The sequence below is a fragment of the Amblyomma mixtum genome, chromosome 1 (assembly GCF_055824585.1).
Source record: "Amblyomma mixtum isolate Tamu chromosome 1, ASM5582458v1, whole genome shotgun sequence".
Classification (NCBI taxonomy): Eukaryota; Metazoa; Arthropoda; class Arachnida; order Ixodida; family Ixodidae; genus Amblyomma; species Amblyomma mixtum.
The window spans coordinates 10,464,806-10,486,402 of NC_143012.1; the positions used below are offsets into that span (position 1 = coordinate 10,464,806).

Below are 21,597 nucleotides of genomic sequence, written 5' to 3' on the forward strand. Positions count from 1 at the left end.
CAGAACATCTTTAATTTACAACAAACCTTTGTGTAGGTCGCATCAGATTATTAATGTAGGCCACGAGTTTCCCCTGAAATTAGAGCCGGTCCCTCGAGGATAGGGTTCGGGTTCTTTATTTTTCTTAGCTTTGCGGAAACAAAGCAAGGGAAGGAAATAAAAAAAAATCTAAATTCTGTATATAGACCCGTATAATGTAACTATTCGTTTTTGATTCCATTTTTTTTCTTACTTGCAAATTGGCTCAACCGACGCTCAACCTCCTCCATCACAGGGCTTTGGCCAATCACAAAGAGGCAAGAGGAGGCGTGGCGTTTCTTGAGTCAGTCTCGAAGACCCCCCCCCCCCCCCCTTTCGAAAGAAAAAAAAATTAATACCATGATAATGGAGTCGTCGTATTTGAGAGCCCTGACTGGCAGATAGTTTATGGCTAAAGGTGCCGGAATGGGAGACTACACGAATAAAGACGACGGGACGACGCATGGAGGAAGGAAAGAACATAGGAGAGGTGGTTACGTCACATTTTTTGAAGCCGGCTCCTCCCTGCTCCCCCCTACTCGGCCGCCGTCTCAGCGCGCTTGCGCATGCGTAGCAGGCATTGCAGGAGACGACGCCGCTGCGCCCAGCTTTACTATTGGCTGCACCGTCAGCCAAAGACTCCCAGTAGTCCTAGCGAAAACGCGTGACTTCCGGTGAACTTTTTGGCGTGCAGCTCGGAAAGCTAAGGCCTCTCCTGAGTTTTTCTTCGTCCATGGGACGATGCGTCCCATCGTCGTTCATCTTACCCCATTCAGTTCTGGCCCCTTCAAACCAAGGTGAACTGTAACCAACCAGGCCTACAAAAAGTTGTCCTGGATGACAAATATATGAACAGCCCTACTTGCGCCGTTACAAACCACATGATGACGGCTTCCTGCGCGTCTTTCTCGTCGCTGCTGCTGTGCTCGCAGCAGTGACCACGTGACTTGGATCCTTCCAGTCGCTCTCACCCCCCTCCGTCTCTTTCTGCGCTGAAGGCGCGGCCTCGCTCACGTCTTCTTCGCAGCCGTGGGCATCGCCTACTACTACGTGCGCAAGATGTACTCCTGGTCGGTGCAGCACTACACGATGGTGCAGTCGGTGTCCTCCATCTGCAACGTGGTGCTCAGCATGCCCATCATCTTCCTGTTCGTGCGGGTGCTGAAGATCAGCGATCCCGCCATGGCGCTCGTGGGGATGACCTTCGCGCTCATCCAGATGACCGTCCTGGGCCTGTCCTTCAAGGAGTGGCTCTTCTACCTTCGTGAGTTTGGGACATGGTGCATGCGTATTGCTTTCAGGTTCTTCTTTGGCGTTTTACTGGCTATGATAACGATGGGGAGAGCTCCAAGAGCTCCATGGCATGTCCCCCAAGCCTGTGCTTGCGCGAATATGTGTATTGTTCTGGACACTGCACCCGGTCCATTGCATTATGACGTCATCAGCTCCCATCTACTCTACCCTTCTTACCATCCATGCGCCTTTCTCCCAGGCTTTCTCTTTATCTCTTTCTCTCTCTCTTTCGGAAAAGCTCGGAGACGGGAGCCTTAGCGGAAGGCTTCGAGGGAAATGGGAGGCGGTGGCACCCACACCGCCCTTCAAAAGAAGTGCGATGTGGAGCAGTGTCTGCAGCTGCTATAGAAGCGTGCGTGCGGTTATGCCTAATGGAGCATTTCTATAGGCCATCAGGGGTCAATCTCTCGTTTAAATTCGTGCGCCGTTGTAATAACTCTATATTTTCTGCCCATACATTTACGGTTTGGCTATTTCGGCTATTGCGGCGAATTACGTTCACCGGAGAGGTTGCTCCGCCTGCAAGCTTCTCGAAAGCGCATGTACTTTGGCGCGATGTAGCCAGATTTTTTTTGGGTAACAGCGCCCGGGGTAACCGCGTTTTCGAACTTCAAAAAACTGATATGGACATTAATTACGGTGGGCTACGCCTCTCACTAAGCAGCCTAGCATTAATAGTTAAAAAGTTAACCATTCAGTATTAGTTAACCAGTCTGCTAGTTAGCACGTCTTAGCTGTATGCTGAAATACTACATCGGTGACGATGCTATAGCGAAAAAAGCGCTTACCTAACTCAAAATACCTATTTTCAAAATTGTGTCAAGTCTTAGGAGAAACACCCTGTATAGGGCTTGTTTGGCCTGTGCCTCGCTTTTCCTATGACTTGTGCGAGTGGGTCCGATCTACGTTGTTAGTGCTGTAGCAACACATGGGAAGGCCGTAGACACTCTTGAGGTGCTCGATCCCGGCCGCGGCAGCTGAATTTCGATGGAGGCGAAATTCTAGAGGCCCGTGTACTGTGCGATGCCAGTGCACGTTAAAGAACCCCAAGTGGTCGAATTTTCCGGAGCGCTTCACTACGGCGTCTCTTATAGCCTGAATCGCTTTGGGACGTTAAACCCCCATAAACCAAACTCTTGAGGGGCCTCGCAGAACCAAACGCGTGGGGCGGCTCAAGTAGCTGTGTAGAAGGCTGGCGGCGGCATAATGCGCCTAGAATATCTTGTAGCGTGAGCTACACTGGCCACAGTCTCGCCGTTTCGCGTGCTCCCTCCGTCGACCATACTGCGCATGCGCGAGGAGCGAGCGACGTCACTGCGCATAGCTGGTGTGCCTCGCCGCGCGCGCTCGCCGCCGCCGCCGCTGCTGCCGCCGGCGCACAGCCACGTGAGGTCACTGCTCACGCTACGTATATCCTGGCATAGCAGAGCTAAGTCACTGCCAACTTTTTGTAAAGTAATCAGCTCCGAAAGGGAGCTAAGCCGACGTCAGTGAGAGAAGCCTATGTCGCGTGCCGGATGTAACCGGCCCCATGATGATGATGATGATGAAAATATGGTGTGCGCGGGGCTGAATTGCGCATGACAGCGAACTACAAGTTTCAGACACATTAGCTCTTAAAACTTTGCGTGCTGGCCCCATGCTGTTGGCAAGAGCTGGAAATCTTATGGGCTGATGACTGCGTAAGGCCTTTTGTTCGCGAGACTTTTACGTGGCGGTAGTTCATCCGAGAGCATTATTCCATTCTGTCATCGATTGGTCTGACTAAGCGGCGTTCTTACGCTGACATGAACTCACATTACGCAAGAACTGTGCGGCTGCGGAAGTCTGAGGCAGAGCAGCAGCTTGTATTTTTGGGTGCAGCAGTCAGCGCATTCACTTACCCCTGCAGCATCGTTTTGAATCCATACGCCCCTCAAAGAGCATTACGTTTGGCTTCAGCCAACCTTTACTTTGTTCGAAAGACCAAGATAGCGAGGTGATTTTAGTTGTTTTTTTTTTCAAAAATCTTTTAAAGTCTCGTCTAAATTTGCTATAGTTAAGCGAATTGTTTTTGGTGACCTCACCACTGGTCAGAGATCGCTGCAAGTGGGCCACTGTACGCTCCGCTGTTCAAACTAACAAAAAGTTTGTTCGGTCAGTTTTTACTTGCACCAACTATCCCAAAATGCAGGAACTAGCCCAAAAAGAAGTTTTAATGAATTATTTCTCTTTTTTTTGTAAGCGTTATCGAACCATTGCAAGAAAAGCTTAGTCGGAAATTCAGTAATAAATACACGCCTAATTGGAAAAGTTGTGCAGCACAATGAGCACTTTATCGTTCTTTTTTTTTTTGGCTGGATTCTTGCCACTAAGGTTTCCCATTGTTGCAAGTATGTGTGCATGACACCACCATCGTGTTGCATCACTGCGTGTCATACATCGGGTCCGCGAGGGAACATAATACGAAGATTGATATTAGAAGAGCATATGCCAGATCCAAAGCCCGCTGGCGGTAACACGTGTCCTTATATCTGATCAAATGCGAAGCTGACTAGAAGCCTTATCTCCACAAAATGGTACCTTTACGAGTGGAGAGGAGAAACGACCGCGTCGTATAGTGTTTTCAAAATTTCACTTGATCGCTGTCGTGTTCGGTCCAGCGGACCACAGAATACAGCGCAATGATGGAAACACTCTGCAGTCGCACGTATGCAAATGAAACCGTGGATGTCACCGTCTTTTTACGAGCAAGCGTTGCCTTTTCGGCTGCAATTTTTTATTAAGCAATCTAATTGAATGTTGCTACATTGAAAAAAAATGTTCGCAGTACTTTCTTTCCAAGAGGCGCATCACTTCTCACTATGGCCCCTACCAGGGGCGCCACCGCGGTGGCGCAGTGGTTATGGAGCTCGGCTGCTGACCCGGAAGACGCGGGTGCGATCCCGGCCGCAGCGGCCGCATTTGGATGGAGGCGAAATTCTAGAGGCCCGTGTACTGTGCGATGTCAGTGCACGTTAAAGAACCCCAGGTGGTCGAAATTATCTGGAGCCCTCCACTAAGCCGTCCCCCATACCCTGAATCGTTTCGGGGCGTTAAAACCCGTGAAACCAAACCAAATTATAGCGAAACCAAATCCACTAGGAGCGATGACTTGAGTTTCCGGTGCACTATAGTCACTGTCTGCCGTCGTGGAAATGTGAATGGTGTTGCTTACGACGCCAACGGAGCAAGGCATTAGTAACCGTCAGAAATGAACTAAGCGCATACTCTTCAGATATGGTCCTTCTACTTGGCGGAAATATCCGATGGCGTAAAGTACTGGCTGTGAGGTGAGTCAGGCAAAAGGCCGGTCACATTCTTCTGCAGTGACATGTGGGACCAGCGCTCCGTGTATTAGTGTATCGCCTGTTGGAAGGGAGGGGGAGAAGGGCTTCGCCTGAAGAGGACTTTCCAAACATTTATTCGATTGTAGGATTTTTCAGTTTCTTCAGTCGCTTTACACGAATAAAAGCACAGGCCAGGAAGCAACGCTTATTGTACCCTCCTCGTATATTGTAGCAGCCTGCTTTGACGTCAGTAGTTCAATTGTCTTTCATTTTCTGTGTTTTATTCCGCGACTGCCACAATACAGTTGGAGCGTTTCCCGCGTTCACGAGGCTGCGCCGAGAGCGAAAGTTTCCCGAATCGTGGAAACGGCAGTTTCTTATCAGCCGGCTTTGCCAGTGCCTCTTATCGACGACGGACGTTGCCATGTTTGTCTTCCTCCACAATGGTTGCGCAGAGAACCGCGTTCCGGGGGGTAGGCGTGCCTGTTCTTTTGTCTCCACGGCTTACGAGGCCATTTCACAGCGTGTGTGTGTGTGTCATCTCGGCGCCGTCATTCTGGCACGTGGTTCTGGCAACCGACAAGGCATGGTCTTTTGACACTTGCTAATGGGAAAGCGTTGCATGGCTCTGTCACGTCAGCAAAAAGTGTCCGCAAATTTTGTCACACGTTTACGTCGTTCTCTGAAGATAAATGTGTGAAAGTGTGATTTCGATAGATAGTGTGTGCGATAAACTGTTACCCTGGAAAAATTTGATTGAAGAGGTGTAATTAATTAAATAAACGCGAAAAAATACACGTATAGGTCAATACAGCCATGGACGTCGATATAGTATGTGGACGTTTAGCTTTAACATTCCTCCGATGTGGGTCGCAGCAGTGATCTCAAATTTTTCCGGAGCCCTTCACTACGGCACTTCTTTCTTCCCTCCTCCCTCCTTTATCCCTTCCCTTACGGCGCGGTTCAGTGTGTTCACCGAGATGTCAGGCATACTGCGCCATTTCCTTTCCTCAAAAAAACCAACCAAACAAACAAAAAGTGACGCCATTACAGAACTCGCGATAGGTCGAAATGGTGTGACGTCATCAAAGGCGGAAAAATACGGAACGGTAACTAGTAATAGTCAGTACACTTACAACTGCACCAACTACAAAGGAATGAAATGGAATTAGAACGAATTGGTCTAGAATCTGAAAAATTCAGGGGGTACTTTGACTGTCTAAAGTGCGTAGAGGCGAAAGCGTTTTCCGCACCACTTTCGCTCTTCTGTGGCATTGGTGGCGTCACATTTAATTGAGTACTAATTACTAAGTGATGACAACTCATTAATTAATGGTTAATTACTGATTAATGCCTGAATACTAATTAACTGCTAATTAATGACGCTTAAGCTTCGCTTTTAGGAGTGGGACGCGACAGCGCGTTGTAGCGCTGCCAGGGAGTCCACGGAACGCCACCACCAGATCGGCGCGATGCCTTGCCCTTTGAACGCAACGCTTTTTGAGGAAAGTAAATGGCGCAGTAATTCTCTGTCATCTAGGTGGACACCTGAACCGCACCGTACAGGAACGGAGGAAAGTGGGAGTGGAAGAAGAAAGAGAAAGAGGGTCCGTAATGAATATGGTAATGAAGAAAGTGTAAATTGTATTTGAGGAAAGGAAATTACGCAGTAACTGTCTCACGTATCTCGGTGGACACCCGTCAAAATTCAGGGGGCACTTTTTTCACCTAAAGTGCGGTCACTAATGTGTGGCTATGTTAAGCTACGCCTCTAAGAGTGGAACGCGACACCATCTTGCAACGCTGCCAGGGAATCCATAGAACGCCATCGCCCATTCGGTTCTACGCCTCTCGCTCGTCGGTAAATTGGTTTTTGAGGAAAGGAATTGTATCTGTCTCTCATATCTTGGTGGACACCTAAACCTCGCCGGAAGGGATGGGAGGAGGATGGGAGTGAGCGAAGACACTGTATTCACTAGACGCGCCTTTGTTCATACCAAACGATCGAGCTGGCATGGCGCAGTGGATAGCATGCTCGTCTCGCACTCCGAAGACCGGGGTTTGATTCCTGAGCTCGACCAATTTCCTACTCGGTTTTATTTATTTATATGGCCTGACTAGGAAAGTTAATTGGGCTAATTGGATAATTAAGCAATTAATTAAACTCAGTCGCACTTACTTGGAGCATCAGTATACGATCCCTTGAATTGGTTGCATGGTTACTAGCCAAAGTACAATTGGCCCGTTTGAAATCCGCGCACTGTGACGTCACGACAGTTTCGACCAACTGAAAAGCGTGACATTTCTGTCGACAACTCCTGCTTACAACGATGAGACATTAAAGGCTTCCGCCTTAATATAGTTGAATTAGAATGAAATCGGAATAGAATAGGAGCAGAATTGCAGTGCTTTCACATTGCTCGCCGTTAGCTCCTTAAGTGCCCGGGATAAATTTAGCTGACCTTCAAGTTTCTGCATAACTTTCTTGCACCGCCTCCAGACCCGCGTGCGCCTGCGCCACAGAGCTTCAATGCGCGACCGCGCCGGATGCGCTCGCGGAGCGCGGCCACGCTGCGCCGTGTTCGTACTTAGAGTGGACGACCCTGTACATCCGGCCGAATCTTTAGCTGGCTGGCGTGATGGCCGCGTTTTCCGTGCTCCTGCAGCTTATAACGGAGCATAATTGTAAAAAATATCAAATCTAAGCACAGGCCCACTAAGCCCGTGCTTAATATTGAGCTTTCCGCAAGTTTGCTTCGTCGGAAAGCGCAGGAGCGCAGAAAAAGCGGCCGTCACTCACGCCAGCTAAAGATTTGGTCGGACGTACGTCATGTCGGAGGACGCTAACCGTGTGATTCAGAGCTGAGATGACGTAGGGGCTGGTACAGTGTGTCATAAGAGTGACCTATCTGGGCTGTGTTATGACGTCATTCTGTGGCTTGTAAAGGACTGATGGAAGAGCTTCAGTGACGAAAAAACAAACAAACCGGAAATCAATGTCTGAAAAAGCGTGACAAAGGTGGGCGGGAGGCAACTGTGGGAGGGCTAAAAAAAAAAGAATTTTGAAAAAAAAAACCATCATTTTTTTTTCCGGGGTGAAGAAAGCGGGATAAAATCCGGGCATTGTTCGGTGGCAGTGAAAAGTTATTCTGGTGAACATTAAAGCATTGATGGGCCGCTGCATTAAAAAAAAAAAACGTGAGAAAGGGTGCTGAGTTTAATATTATGTTTAAGTTGCGAAGTGATTCGAGGTTGAGCTATATGACATCATGCTCACTTATCGCTTTATGCGGGAAGTCTAAACGACTTTCGACACATCGTTCAGCTCTCGTATTGGGCCCGTTCGAAGCGAGTCAGATCCGAGGCGCTATTGGCACGGCAGTGTTCTCCGTGAAAACGCGATTACAGGTGATGAAAATTCAAAAACAGTACTTTAATTAGCTGGTCTTCCCTCGCTACCGTTCTTCTATGCTGTGGGAATCCTGGCTTTCCGCCGTCGCCTTTGCGCGGCTGTGCCGGCCGCCCGCGTTGTTTCTCCTCTTTCCCTTGCACCCGCCTCAGGCGGTGGAGAGGCGGCTGGGTGACTAATCACTGTCATTTAGCCACAGCTCCGTCCCGGTTCCCCAAGGGCCTTTGCCATTGGCGCCTTTTGGCGGGAAGTCGGGATCCGCTGGGCGGCCGCGCACCGCGCGACCGTCCGAGCGGGGCCCAGAGAGAGAGATCCCTCCGAGACAGCGTAAGGTGCGTACGCTACTGTTTTTGTCCGTGCCGACCTTTGCCGTTCGGACCAGTGCTTACTCGAGCTCGCCCGCACGTGTCCTCTGACCTGCAGCGGCTCGAGCCTGTCCAGCGGGGTCCAGCGACCTCCGACAGGCGTACCTTGCGTTGTTTGCCCACTCTCTCTCGCAACCGGCCCAACGGCCGACACGAGAGCGAGATCACAGCACTGCCGCGGGGACATTCTCCTGCAGCGGCGTGCTAGCGGCGCACATTGCTCGAGTCGCTTCGTGCGCGCAGCGGAGCCTTGCTCCTCGCGCGCCCCCGGGACGGGGTGACTATTGAGTGCGTGTGTACCTGCTGAAGGACGACGTGAATAAACGTCTCCTTTGTGAACTTGGAGGCTTATTTCTTTGCGGCGAATCGCTCTCCTCCCAGCGGAGGTTGAGTGCGCTGCAACGGTGTCCCGGTGTGTGTGGTGACGGCTGATCGGGGCCCTTGGCTCGCGCGAAGCTCGAACCCGCGGTGGGTGGTGGCCTGTGTCCACGTAGAAACCCACAACTGGCGCCCAACGTGCTAAGTCATTGGCGCTTACGCCTTTGATGACATATTAGCCGAGCAGGTCGCCTTGCCGATCACGCTTGCGCACCATGTCTACCCCCAGCGGGGCACTCGGCAGCTACATGTCGGCTCCCTACGGAGTTGTAGCGTCGTTTGATCCGCTGGCTGCTGTTCCTTCGAATAGCTAGACACCGTGGTTGGCCGCGGCCCCCAGTGGGGTTCACGGCGAGACAACCCAAAATGTCGACCACGCGGCTCCCATTGGAGCTGTATCGGAAGCACCCTGCGGTGCATCCGCTGGTCGCATGCCTCAGCTGTGCAAGCTTTCCGCCCAGTGCGAAAGCAGTTAGTGTCACGCTGCCGCAACCGGCAGTTTCGAACAGCAGCAGCCGTGCCCCGCGAGCAGTCAATTCTGCTCTGGGAACAGCGAGGCGCTGGCCCGGTTCCCTGTGGAAACCACGCCGCTCATCGAACTAGGAGCCTTGCCTCCCTCGTTCGTGTAGCCCGCCCAAGCCTCCACTGAGGCAGGGGTGCAGTGCGCTCAGTTGGCTGATGCGGCTCCGCGAGCCTGCGGGTCGGCTGGCGCGCTGGGCTCTCCTGATACAGCATTACGACTTTTCCGTGCAGTGTCGAAAGGGGAGCACAAACGTGGTAGCTGACGCGCTATCCCGTGCCCCACTCGCCAGCGGCGCCTTGACGCCTGTAGGCGGAGGGGGCGAAACAGCGGACGAGCCGCCGGGCGGCAAGGAGGGGGAACCCGCAAACGGGTTAACCCATTCCGCTAACCAGGCGAGCAGCGCTTCGCAAAGCGGACGAGAGGCAAAGCTCTTCGTGAGCGCCTCGGAGGTGCCGACGCGAACGGAAATTTTGGCTGCAAACCTGAGTGGGGACGAGACCAGGCTCCCCTCTGGGATGACTGGAATCGTTTTCAGCCGTAAAGAGCTACTGAAAGCCCAGCAAAATGACCCCTTTTGTCGCGAGGTGAGCGACGGTCTCAGGGAGACGGAGCGCCGTGACGCTACTGGTATTGTAGCGGGCGCAGGGGGGCAGAAGCCAGCGTGTGTCGCGGCGAACCCCGGGGATTCATATTTGCTGGACAATGACGGGCTCGTGCTGAAGTACATAGCCACCGATGACGAGTCCATCGACCCGTTCAAGGTGGTTATCCCCAAAAGTCTGAGAGGCGCACTGCTGCGATTCTCTCATGACGAACCACTGGCCGGTCATCTGAGTGGCTCCAAAGTTTTTGCAAAACTGAGTCAATCGGTGACGTGGCCCGGCATGAAGCGTGACATTTTCCGCTATTGCCGTTCCTGCCATGTCTGTCAAGCGGTGAAGTCACGGGGCGGCAAGCCGCCTGGAATGATGAAACCAATTGACAGTGTGCGTCCGTGGCAGATGGCCACCTGCGATTTGATGGGGCCTTTCCCCAGGAGCAAGCAGGGGTTCATTTACCTGATGGTAGTCGCTGACCACTTTTCCAAATGGGTTGAGTTGTACCCCCTTCGGAAAGTGTCAGCACGAGCGGTGCTGGATAAACTCCAGGAAGTGTTCTGTCGGTTCGGCTTTCCGGAAAGACTGATCACGGACAATGCGTCCTATTTCACCGCTCGGGTGTTCGGTAACACGTGCCGTTCCCTCGGAATCGAGCACTACACCACTTCACCCTACCACCCCCCAGTCCAACTTGACCGAGCGAATCAACCGAACGCTCAAGCCAATGCTGGCGGCCTTTGCCGGGTGTCAAAAGGATTGGGCAGACCATTTGAGCGAGTTCGCGTTCGCCATCCGAACAGCTGAGAATCGCTCAACTGGTTTCTCTCCCGCCTTCCTCAATTTCGGGAGGGAGCTGGCGAATCCGATGTCAAACGTCGTGCAGAGCCAGCTCGGGGATGAGCAGACGCGGGCAGACTGCTCTGCTTATGCGTCGACGCTTCGGGACCGGCTTGGTCGGGCTCTCAACAGAGCAAGGCAGAGTTTGGCGGCAGCCAGAGCCCAACAGAAGGCTCAATATGACCGCAAGCACCGCCGCCTGACTTTTCAGGTGGGTGGTCTTGTCCTGAAGCGCAACCACGTTCTTAGCGATGCGAGCAAGGGGTTCTCAGCCTCGCTCGCTCCTAAGTGGCTTGGTCCGTACCGAGTGGTCAGAGTCTGGTCTCCACTCGCGTACCTGCTGGAGGATCCCCTTACGGGGAAAGCCAGCCGTGCCCACATCGCAGACCTGAAGGCCTACGCGTCACGGTCTGACGAGCTTGCGCCGGTACCCATTGGTATCAAAGGCAAGCGCAAAGGCACAACTGGTGCTGCGGAACGCAAGCGTACGGAGCACCGGTACAATCTGAGGCGACGGTCACCGGTGTGATTTATGCCGGACGGCGGACTTTTCCGCAACCGAAGACACGCAGCCTCAGCTAGCTGGCGAGCTTTCTCGTCAGGCCCTACCCAGGCGAAGCACGGTGTGTTATTTTTTTGTTGTTGTTGTTTTGGCAGCATGCTCAGTTTCAGCCTTGTGTGTTTATCAGTTTATTTATTTGTTCGCTTACGTCAGTTTCTAGCCACTTTCGTTTCCTGCTTGTACGTCTGTTTTCGTTCTAACGTACCGAGATTGTACATAGGCAACATGCGTCAGCATTGGCGTTCAGTTTTTTTTACCAGACTTGTACATAGGCAAACTTCAGCCCGCTCAAGCCAGGATTCCCACAATGCATAAAAAAGAATTGCTTCGTGAACGAAGAAAAAAGCTTCTATATAGTCCTTTCTGGCTTTGGAAACATGACAGCACTCGCTATTTCTCATTTCTCAAAAAAATCGTAGCCGCTAACTGTCAAGCGTAGCAATGATAGAGAAAAAAGTGCGGTTACATCATAATACTCTACTGCGCTGTAAACTGAGCAAACACCAAGTAGCGGGTCTTTAAAGGACAACTCCGCGGATTTTCCATGCTCACAGATGTCAATGGGCTTTGTCTTGTAAGTTCCTCTCGAAGCCGAAAATGCCTGCACCAAACGACACGCCTTAGAACAATTCAGTTCTTGCTCAAAATAATTGCAAAGATTTGCGATTTTTACGGCCAATCCTGTGCATTATGACATCAGGATTGGCTCAGCCGGGTATTAGGTCATTAAATTTTGATGCGTTAGGTGCAGTTGCTGTGTGCGCTGGTGAGTTGTTCCACCTGGTGAAAATGCGTGGTATGGATTGGATTATGACAGTTTAACGTCCCAAAGCGACTCAGGCAACGAGGGACGCCGTAGTGAAGGGCTCCGGAAATTTCGACCACCTGGAGCTCTTTATAACGTGCACTGACATCGCACAGTATATGGGCCACTAGCATTTCGCCTCCATCCAAATGCGGCTGCCGCGGCCGGGATCGAACCCGTGTCCTTCGGGTCAGCAGCCGAGCGCCATAACCACTGAGCCACCGCGGCGGCAACGCGTGGTATGAAATACCTCGCAAATGCTAATGAAGGTCACGCAACATTGCGGAAAGAAGGCTGACTGCGTCTGTAGAAAATCGTGGTGGAGAGGGATGTAGTCATGTAAGAGCGCTAGTCGTGAAAGCGTACGGCGGTGAGATGAGTCTTCGAAATAGGCGTCATTCTTTAAGGCAATCACACTGGAAGTATGTGAGTAGTGTGAAAAAATTAAGCAAAGGTAAATTAAAAAATGAAACGAAGTTAAAAATTAAACACGAACGGCACTACATTCTGTCACAAAACGGCGGAAATCGCGCAGAGCTGCGGCTACAATCGCATCATGTGAAACAGCCTTTAGTAATGCAGCGACCTACTGGATCACTGAATATGACAGCTGCCATCTATCAGTGATGATCAGTGATGATGTGGCTGCCAGTCTCCCGCTGCGGTTTAAATTCTGGAGGACCAACGGCAGTTTCCTGCACAACCGTTCATCAACTAAAAAGTCTTGTCAAAGAGACAAGTCCTGATATGAAGGCGAGGACGAAGGCGAAGAGCTGTGGCACGTGAGCTGAGGAAGCTCGCGCCAAAGAAGACGCAGAAGAAGCAGGAGTCTCTTGCGATCGCCGCGGTGCCATCTTTTGATAGTTGAACAACAACAACGGGGCTCCTGCTTGTCTTCGGAAGCTCGCCTCAACTCTAGGCCTGTGACTCTGTCCCGTCGACGGCTGGAGTCACACGGACACAGAGGACGCCTGTGCCCCCCTCCAGCACCGAAAAGTCAGTCGCAGCAGGCCTCAAATTGCGGCTCGCGCTCTCCGAGATTCGGGGCAGCGGCAGATCAGCGGCCCGCCATACCGGGCACCGCGCCATCGGTGAAAGAGCTTCAGCTACGCAGCCATTTCTTCCAGGCATCGCTGGCGCACCTTCTGAGGAACCCATCAGAGATGGCGATAAGGCTGGTGAATAGGCGTCGAGAGAAGATAAGTTCGTCTGAGATGGCAACAAGGTTGGCGATAAGCCTGCTTGTCCCAGTGATCATCTCGTCACCCTTAACGCTTCACACCGGTCGAACGCCTGTCGCAACAACATCGAGCCCGTCGCTTCTGCCAGAGTGACCTTGATCGGCTCTGCGCGACTTCGCCGTCGCGGCCGCGGGAAATCTGTGCTTCGGTGAACTGGGCGTCGACTGTATGCACGATGAACTGGATAAGATCTGAATGGCGCGTGGGTGTGGGTGTTTAGAAGATTTGAATGACTGCGACTGTACGCAAATGTGCATTTTTTCGTTTTTGTTTTTAGACTTATCGCGATAATGTGGATGTGAGGAATTAAAAGGTTAGATGCTCGAAGTTTGGGACGAGGTGATGAAGGCTGTTGGAGGTGACCAGCCTAGGAAAGTTGACGGAAAGAAACGAGCGTATGTCAGCAGGACCTGTTACTCCCGCTTCTACGCACATCGTTTTGTTTTTGTTCGTTCGGCATGAACAGAATTTTGTTTCGCAAATGTTTTAATGCCGCTAAGACCAATTGCATTCCCAAGGTAGCACAGCTTCAGAGATTCTCAATTGTCGATTCGCACAGCTTGCTTCACACGACAGGAGGTCCTAATTCACAAAGCTCTGAGCTCATACTAACTGCGTGTGAGTGGATGGCGACTTCCTTATATTATCGCTGGCTTTATTTAGTGACTTGTGGATGTACAGACGCGGACAAAGGTAAGCGTAGCACGGAGTTGCCTTCCAATATTTTTCACGCGTTGCCTAATTGAAATCGACATCTATGGTACGTGCTTGCTGGCAGTGGACACGTGTGTGTTTTATCATGAACAAACCGTGTTTCGTCATTACTGACTGGGAAAGCGTGATTGCACTCAGAACGTAATACCGTGCTCTCTTTGCTTTTGCCCGCACATGTACGCTACACTTGCTGCTGTAACGTACTCCTTGAGCTGCGGCTGCGGGTTAGCACTACGGTCCCGATCGTGGGTCGTCATTGTCACTGACTGCCAGTGAATTAGCTCCCATTTCGCAGCGCTGGTTTAGTGAAGATAGGAGATAGCTGCGTACCGTCTTTGCCAGAAATAGCCCATCAAAGGAATTCTGCTTCTTCGCCGTGTATGGCAGCCGTTAAGCTCTAAATCTCTATTCTTTTTCGCTGACGCGTTGGGTGTGGCGTACATTTGACGAGTCTGAGTACATGGCGTCCGTTTTGTGCGCAGAGTGCGCGATGGGCATCCCTGCCTTCCTGGGCCAGGTGGGCGTGCGAACCCACCTCTCCAAGCTGGTGGGACAGGATGAAGTGGGTGAGTAATGCAGGGTCTATGACTGACAGTTGTCGTGTGTAGTATAGACGCCTCAGGTTCAATATGATGATGATGATGATGGTGATTGTGGCAAAGTCAGGACCCGAGAACTGCCCACTTTCTGTGAGTGTGTATACAGACGTACGTCTTACATAGTAATCATGATGATGATTTACAGGGCATGTATAGGAACGACCCGCAACCGTGTCTAGGAACGCATTTTGCTACGATTATGATGGTAGTGATGGCTATGGGGTGTAGGCAGAGCTCGAGACCGCCCGTTCTTTGCTGACGTGTATAGGGGGTATTCACGTGATGTCACGGACGCCATTTTGGCGCCCAACACGCAGCTTCTGTAGTGCAGGCTGGAGGGCGGGGAGATAAGTCAGTTAGATACGCGCTGTAGTGTTTCTCCATGCTGCATGGACAACAAAAACTAGAATACTTGTCCCGAATATATACCCCCTCTAGAGGCATGTTGCGATTGTGATGGTGATGATAGCGTCACTGCTGCTGATGTTTTTTTTTTTCTGAATGTGGCCAGTTAATTTTGGTTTTAATGACTTGATTCTGCACTCCTAGCCAGAAGAGCTCCTGTAGTCAGGGTAAGACAAACTTCGTTGCCACAACGACTGTTCCCACAAAGTGCAACCGTTACTTCCTTGTAGACTAACGGCATAAGGAACGCCAGCCCTAGTTAGTCTTCGCATGGACTAATTGCAGTATTTGTTTGTTTCGGCTTGGAGTGTCAACTGCACCCTCGACCACGTGATGCATCTCCTGTGCAGCCAAGGTGTTCGCATTCCTCGCCTCGTTCGACGCGGTGGTGCCCGTGGTGGGCGAGATCCTGCTCACCTCGCTCTTCAACGTCTCCATCGGCTTCTTGCCGGGCCTGCCTTACCTCGTGGCCGCCGGAATCAACTGCTTTGCCGTTGGCCTCGTTGCGTAAGGACCTGACCCTCACCTTATTGTATTAGTCGGTGTTAGAGGACATTCTCAGTTGTACTACTAAAAAAAAAAACAGTCCCATTTACCCTGCCTTTGGTGTATAATAGCCTCAATCGTTTTTCGCCATTATAGGCCTGTGTACTGTGCGATGTCAGTGCACGTTAAAGAACCCCAGGTGGTCGAAATTATCCGGAGGCCTCCACTACGGCATCCCTCACAGCCTGAGTCACTTTGGGATGTTAAACCCCCATAAACCAATCAGACCAATAAACCCAATCCAACCGGACGCAATGCAAACAAGATAGTCTCCATAAGCACGAAGTTTAAGCCTCCGCGGTGGCTCAGTGGCTATGGTGCTCGGCTGCTGGCCCGAAAGACGCGGGTTCGATCCCGGCCGCGGCGGTTGAATTTCTTTGGAGGAGAAATTCCAGGCCCGTGTACTGTGCGATGTCAGTGCGCGTTAAAGAACCCCAGGTGGTCGAAATTTCCGGAGCCCTCCACTACGGCGTCTCTCATAGCCTCAGTCGCTTTGGGACGTTAAACCCCATAAACCAAACCATAAGCGCGAAGCTTGATATCAAAAGCCTTAACGTTTTAGCGGCTCGATTGTAGATAACACGCGGCTTATCTATGGTAAAACAGCGATCCAAGGTTACTGGCATTTAATGGTGTCAAAAGAAAGTGCTATTTTAGGTAGAAACTTTGAAGATGGTATACAGACTGCGGCCATTAACTACGTAACTTGGACGCATGTCATTGTGCAGCCTACATAGCTCTCTCGCTCAAAAAAAAAAAGAAATAAACTGAACATCAAGTCTGTGCTCTCTGCCTTATAGTGGACGCTGGCTTAAAGTGATGTGTAGCTCTCAATATCTTAAGCATTCAACACCACCGAGATCAACATCCCCGGTTGCAGTGGTCATGCGTCTCAGCCTTCAGACTCAACGGTTGGGCCATTTATATTGTTGCACATTTTAGTCAACACATGGAGACCAGCTAAAACAATGTAAAAAAAATTAGCGCAGAAGTATAGACAAGTGACAAGGGAGGAGACACATGCGTTAACCTCACATGTTCGCTCTATGAGCCATCAATCTACGAAAGTCTCATCTTTGAAACGCGCGTTCTACGCCTCCTGAAATGTCCTGTTGGAAAAGGGGGATGTATTAGCTATAGCTATAGAGTCAAGTGCTCGCGCCTTCCGGGCATTGTCTCAGGTCCTGACGTCATCGAGGCGTGCTCTTCTCTTTCCAGTTACGTCACAAAGATGCATCGGGAGAGCATCGGCTACCAAGACATGTCGAAAGCAGAGCCCGGTCCGGTACCGATCAACGACTGAAGACGTTGGCTCGACCAATGCGACGGATTTTGTAGCGTACCATACCGCATCGAGATCCGCGACATCGGGAGATTTTCAACGCACCGTCACTATGGCGTGACAGCGATCGTCACCGCACGTCCCAGGCTTTGTCTGCGTGTATGCTTGACTATATCCCGATGCGTTTAGTTCGTTCACCTAGTGCCTGATTTTGATAAGAACAGTTGCGGGATGCGGTTGTGCGCGGCAGCTTTACACCTAAAAGTTCCCATTAGCTGCTAGCTGGTTATAGCGCCCTGCTTCTCTAGTCCCGGTAAGGCACTCGTTTCAGGGAGTGTGCCTCCGCGCTTCGTTCATCCACAAACCGGGGCCGTAGAAGTAGTTTGCTATGACGCTTCGCTCCAACAGCCTGGATGATTCGCGGAGCACCGTAAGCTTTCGATTTATTTATTTTTTATCACATGATGTGGGAGATATTCAGTGAATATTATTTTGGAACAAACAGTGCCGTCCACGCTAAGCGTTGGTGAGCCGCGCTGTGTAGCTTAGGAACAACAATTAACCTCACTTTTTTTCTGTCGCCGTCACCATTTGTTGTGGCACTGCCGCCGTTGTCGGAGGCTTAAGACTTAAGTTCAGGTATAAGTTCAAGCAAAAACGGTGTCTTCAGAGGCCGCTGCCTGTGAACCATCGTCACGTTTGTGACAACTAAGAAGGGAAAGAACTCCGTCCGACTTTTATACCTGTGTGCATATATACTGCAAATGTGCTTTACGTAACTAGCAGCGGTCGCACATGTTCGAACAGTTTCGGCACGACACGCAGTGTGTAATATGGCTACGCCATTTGTACATGTGCCATAACTCTTAGCCTTATATGCCCTCTGGATGCAGTTGGAGGGGGCTCAGGACGCACAAGTATTGTGCAGACTGCCTACTGCCAGCGCCTGTTGGTTTATCACATGAAGAATGTGTTGTGCTTGTACTTATGAGTAGTCACCGCTTAACTCCTGTAGTCATGATAAGGAGTTGGGAACAATCGAAAAGTCATCTGTTCCTCGCGTCCCGTATCAACAAACCTTCATATATGTGTATCAGAGGGTCACAGTTACATTTATTCAGTAGTTTTTATTCTTAATTTTCTGCACCCTTCTCTTTAGACCTTTCTCTCCCGATACCCTTCCCCAAGGTAGAGTATCATGTGAATGCTGTTCCAACGCTGGCTAAATTCTCTGCCTTTGATTATAGAGATTCTGTCTTTCTCTTTCAAAGCATTAAGAATTCATCCCATTTGTTTTGAAGCTATCGGAATTGTTCATGTGACGTCACAGGCGTCTTTCTGGGGTGCAGCGGGCAGCCTCTGCAGTGCAAACCGATGCAGGTTACGATAAGCTGATTAGATATGCTTGTAGCGCAGCTGTTCGCCGCGGTACATGCACCACAAAATGGCCGCCACTGTGACGTCGGTGCGTACTCTATTTAGTTTCAAATCAAGTCTAACTAGAGCTAGAATGTCACGGCAGAATATATTATAGACGCCAATTAACGCACACGTCACCTGGCGCACAAGTAAACTATAGTCTTACCTCTGTGCTTTCTTCTTTACCGGCAAAGTCGTTCCCGCACATTGAGCTTGGAATTAGGACTCCACGACTTCACAAAGAGCCGCAGGAATCGCTTTGGATAATGTGCGAAGAAATAAGCCTAATCTGGCATAACCGTGTGTTAGTAGCTCACATTTTAGTCTGTCGCATTTGTTTGTGCAAGCTGCCATGAGCTATCATGCGAATCCCTTGACTCTTAGCTGCAAGATTATCTCTCTGTGTTAATTGGTCGCATAACGTCGGACATTTCGGGCGCCATTTTTTTTCATCCAAAACAAATATTTTTCCCCCTAAATAATATACTTCGACCTCAAGAAAGACCGTTATTTTTCTAGCACAACATACCAGTGGGTAGTCTTATACCAGAATGTGCAATGCTTCGTACAAAGTATCGGGAGTGGATGGAAAGAGTAACACCGCGGAAATGCCAGGATTTCTCAAGTAGCACCCGAGAAGTCCTGGAGTCACTTTGTTTCGCGGATGCTCGATGCGTACGCTTGAAACAGAAAAAAAGAATGTAATTGTTGGTGGCAAAGTCGTGTTGCGTAAAAATGGTGGCCGATGAGCTACGCAGCTCACTGTTTTGTACAGTATTGAGTATACAATTTTGTACAAAGCGTATTAAAGGGCTTAAGATCCAAAATAAGACGCAATTCGCAGTATTCGTGCCTAAGCTGACATTAAGCCTAGACCTGCGCGGCCATTTCCCTAACGTCCGAACATTGGATCCAAAACTAGTATATGTTAAAACGGAGTAGTCGAAGCATTAGAGTGACACTTGTGTTTAGCTGTCTAATATCAAGCGAAGCACAGTTAACTTTTTCGGGTTCACGTACATTTACACACATTAAGCACACATTTAGCGCACATCACGCATATTTAACCAAATCGCAAGAGGCATATATGTGCGGACGAAGAGTCGGGAAATATCTACCTTGACCGGCGCTAATTTAACTGTCATTTTTCTACATTCATATACCTGACCATGTAAGTGTGTTTTGAACCATGTACCTATTGTTTCTTTGTTTAGTTTTGGCTGCTTACTACGCTTTGTCAATACAAGCCAGTCTTATTGCTGGCGTGTCCGCGCGGAATCTCTGCATCCCATAGCAAAGCTTTCCGTACAAGAAGCAGACCGTTATTGAAAATCTCTATACAGAAATGCGTATAGCCAGTGTATGGGCTATGAATATTTATGTAAGGTTTAGTGTGCGTCAACGGCCTCACCAGGACCAGTGTGTATGTGAGCACTTCACCGATAGTCTGCGCTTTGTTTCTTGTCAAGCACGGGTCCTTTCTTGTTTAGTGTGTATATTTTTAGATTTTTATCTTACCTTGGCAATAAGTACTGCCTGTATACGTTTTGTTTATGCTTAGGACTGCCTCACAACTTTGCCTTGCTTTAGTCGCGCTCCATAGAGGATGCCTTTTGTGTGCCCATGCGTGCGGGTTCATTGTACTTGGCGATTGCGCGTCATCACATCACGGACGCCGTTGTCAACACTTACGCACCAGATGGCGTGACCTGTTCGAGTGTCCTGACTGTGATGGGAAATAGAAACGTTCTACCTGAGAGTTAATTTATCTGCCACCTAAGCAGTTGGCGTGGTTTTATTTTAGCTCGTCAGCGAGCGAGTATTTTTCTAAACGCTTCAGAACAAATGGAGAACTATGTGGGTTGGAAGCTCCTGTAAATTAAACAGCTGTGACAATTTTCTGCAGTCATTGTGAAGTCAGAGAGAGTGTACCTTCTTGTCTGTCACTTTTTAGCATGCTATTTTATTTGTGGTATCTAGCAAAAAGTATATGGAGAGCATATAAAAAAAAAGAAATTTGCGCGGAATATTCGTATTTGTAGTTCCTTGCTAGTAAATTGCTTGTGACAACTCACAGTACTGCTCTCCGAGTCACGGATGTACACGCGAGCTCCAGGGGTACAGTCAAGAGAGACTGCAATAGGTGCGAGTCATTCCTGCACCGCGATCTCCGCCGGTAATCGGAGGACCTTTCTCCTTGCTTCGGGAATGTTTGACGGCGCGCGCGGGTGCTTTGATGATTGCACCGTGGCGGCTTGTTAAACGCGCGCAGGTTTGTGTCACACTGGCCCAAAACGAAACTAAAAAAGAAATAGAGAGAAACTAATATGTTGCTCACGCAGTCAGTTCTGCATTTCAACTGTCACAAAGGCATTTGTAGATTTACTTTCATTCCGGTGTCGTACAAATAGTGCGTACATACCCCATATAAACTCTTCTTCACTTAAGTTTACGGGATTTAAGAAGCTGCCTGTTTTGTTGTATGCCCGAAATAAATGGTTATTTTGTTGTTTTGCCACCCGTGTCGTGGTTGTACAGCGAACTCTTATGAGCGGCAAACTGCTGCGTTCATCCGTTCTTTTATCACACGTCGTTGCGGGAGCAGCAATTCTCAACAGGCCACTAATGCTGATTGTACTTCAGCACCACCAGTACACACATGTAATTTAGATGCGCAGAAATACAGTAGTGCTGCTTTGGGTCTTGCTATACCTGATAGCGCTAAACAATGAAGACGAAAGAGAAGACAAGACAGGCGCTACTACTAGCATAGTTTCTTACTATTACCTAGAGGGAAAGCTGGCACCCCGTCTATGGGAGTTTGCGTGGAGATCCCTCGAGACCCCTTCAGCCACCATGGGCGCTCAAAGCATCATGGGGCGGTGATCTACCGACTGCAGAACTACAACTTTTGACCGAAAAATAATGCAAAAATAAACGATATTCGATAATTAAGAATGTCCTAACATTCCATACTCCGTCTGTAAATTACAAAAAACGAGCAGAAAAGCATTTAATTGCAAAGTTTGCCCAAAATAAGAGATAGCTAGCTCTCCCATTGGCCAAGTAATGAACCCTACAAAAACTAATATTTCGTAATTAACAGGCGCACTTTTAAAAGTAAATATGTTTTAAAAAAAATGTTATTGCTTAAGCACTTTAAGAGGATTTTTAATGGCATTTCGGAAAAGTGAAACCTTTTATTGACGTCGTGTGCTGTTGCGTTTTTAATACTATGGCTTCTCACACTGCGTTCGCGCGAAAGTCGTCTACGCACACACAAACAGCGTTTTC

General features: G+C 49.7%; 1 protein-coding gene across 6 annotated transcripts in view; it reads left to right on the forward strand.

Annotated features, from left to right (window-relative positions):
- Positions 1-20,817, forward strand: part of LOC149365433 (putative peptidoglycan muropeptide transporter SLC46) — a 70,347-nt gene extending 49,530 nt beyond the window's left edge. For all 6 annotated transcript variants that reach the window (XM_089542546.1, XM_089542557.1, XM_089542574.1 and 3 more), the window contains 4 exons: positions 1,046-1,282; positions 14,535-14,618; positions 15,407-15,563; positions 16,821-20,817. In XM_089542546.1, the coding sequence (XP_089398672.1) occupies positions 1,046-1,282; positions 14,535-14,618; positions 15,407-15,563; positions 16,821-16,905 (563 nt within the window). In that variant the 3' untranslated portion in view covers positions 16,906-20,817. The remainder of the gene's footprint in view (positions 1-1,045; positions 1,283-14,534; positions 14,619-15,406; positions 15,564-16,820) is intronic.
- Positions 20,818-21,597: the final 780 nt, after the last annotated feature.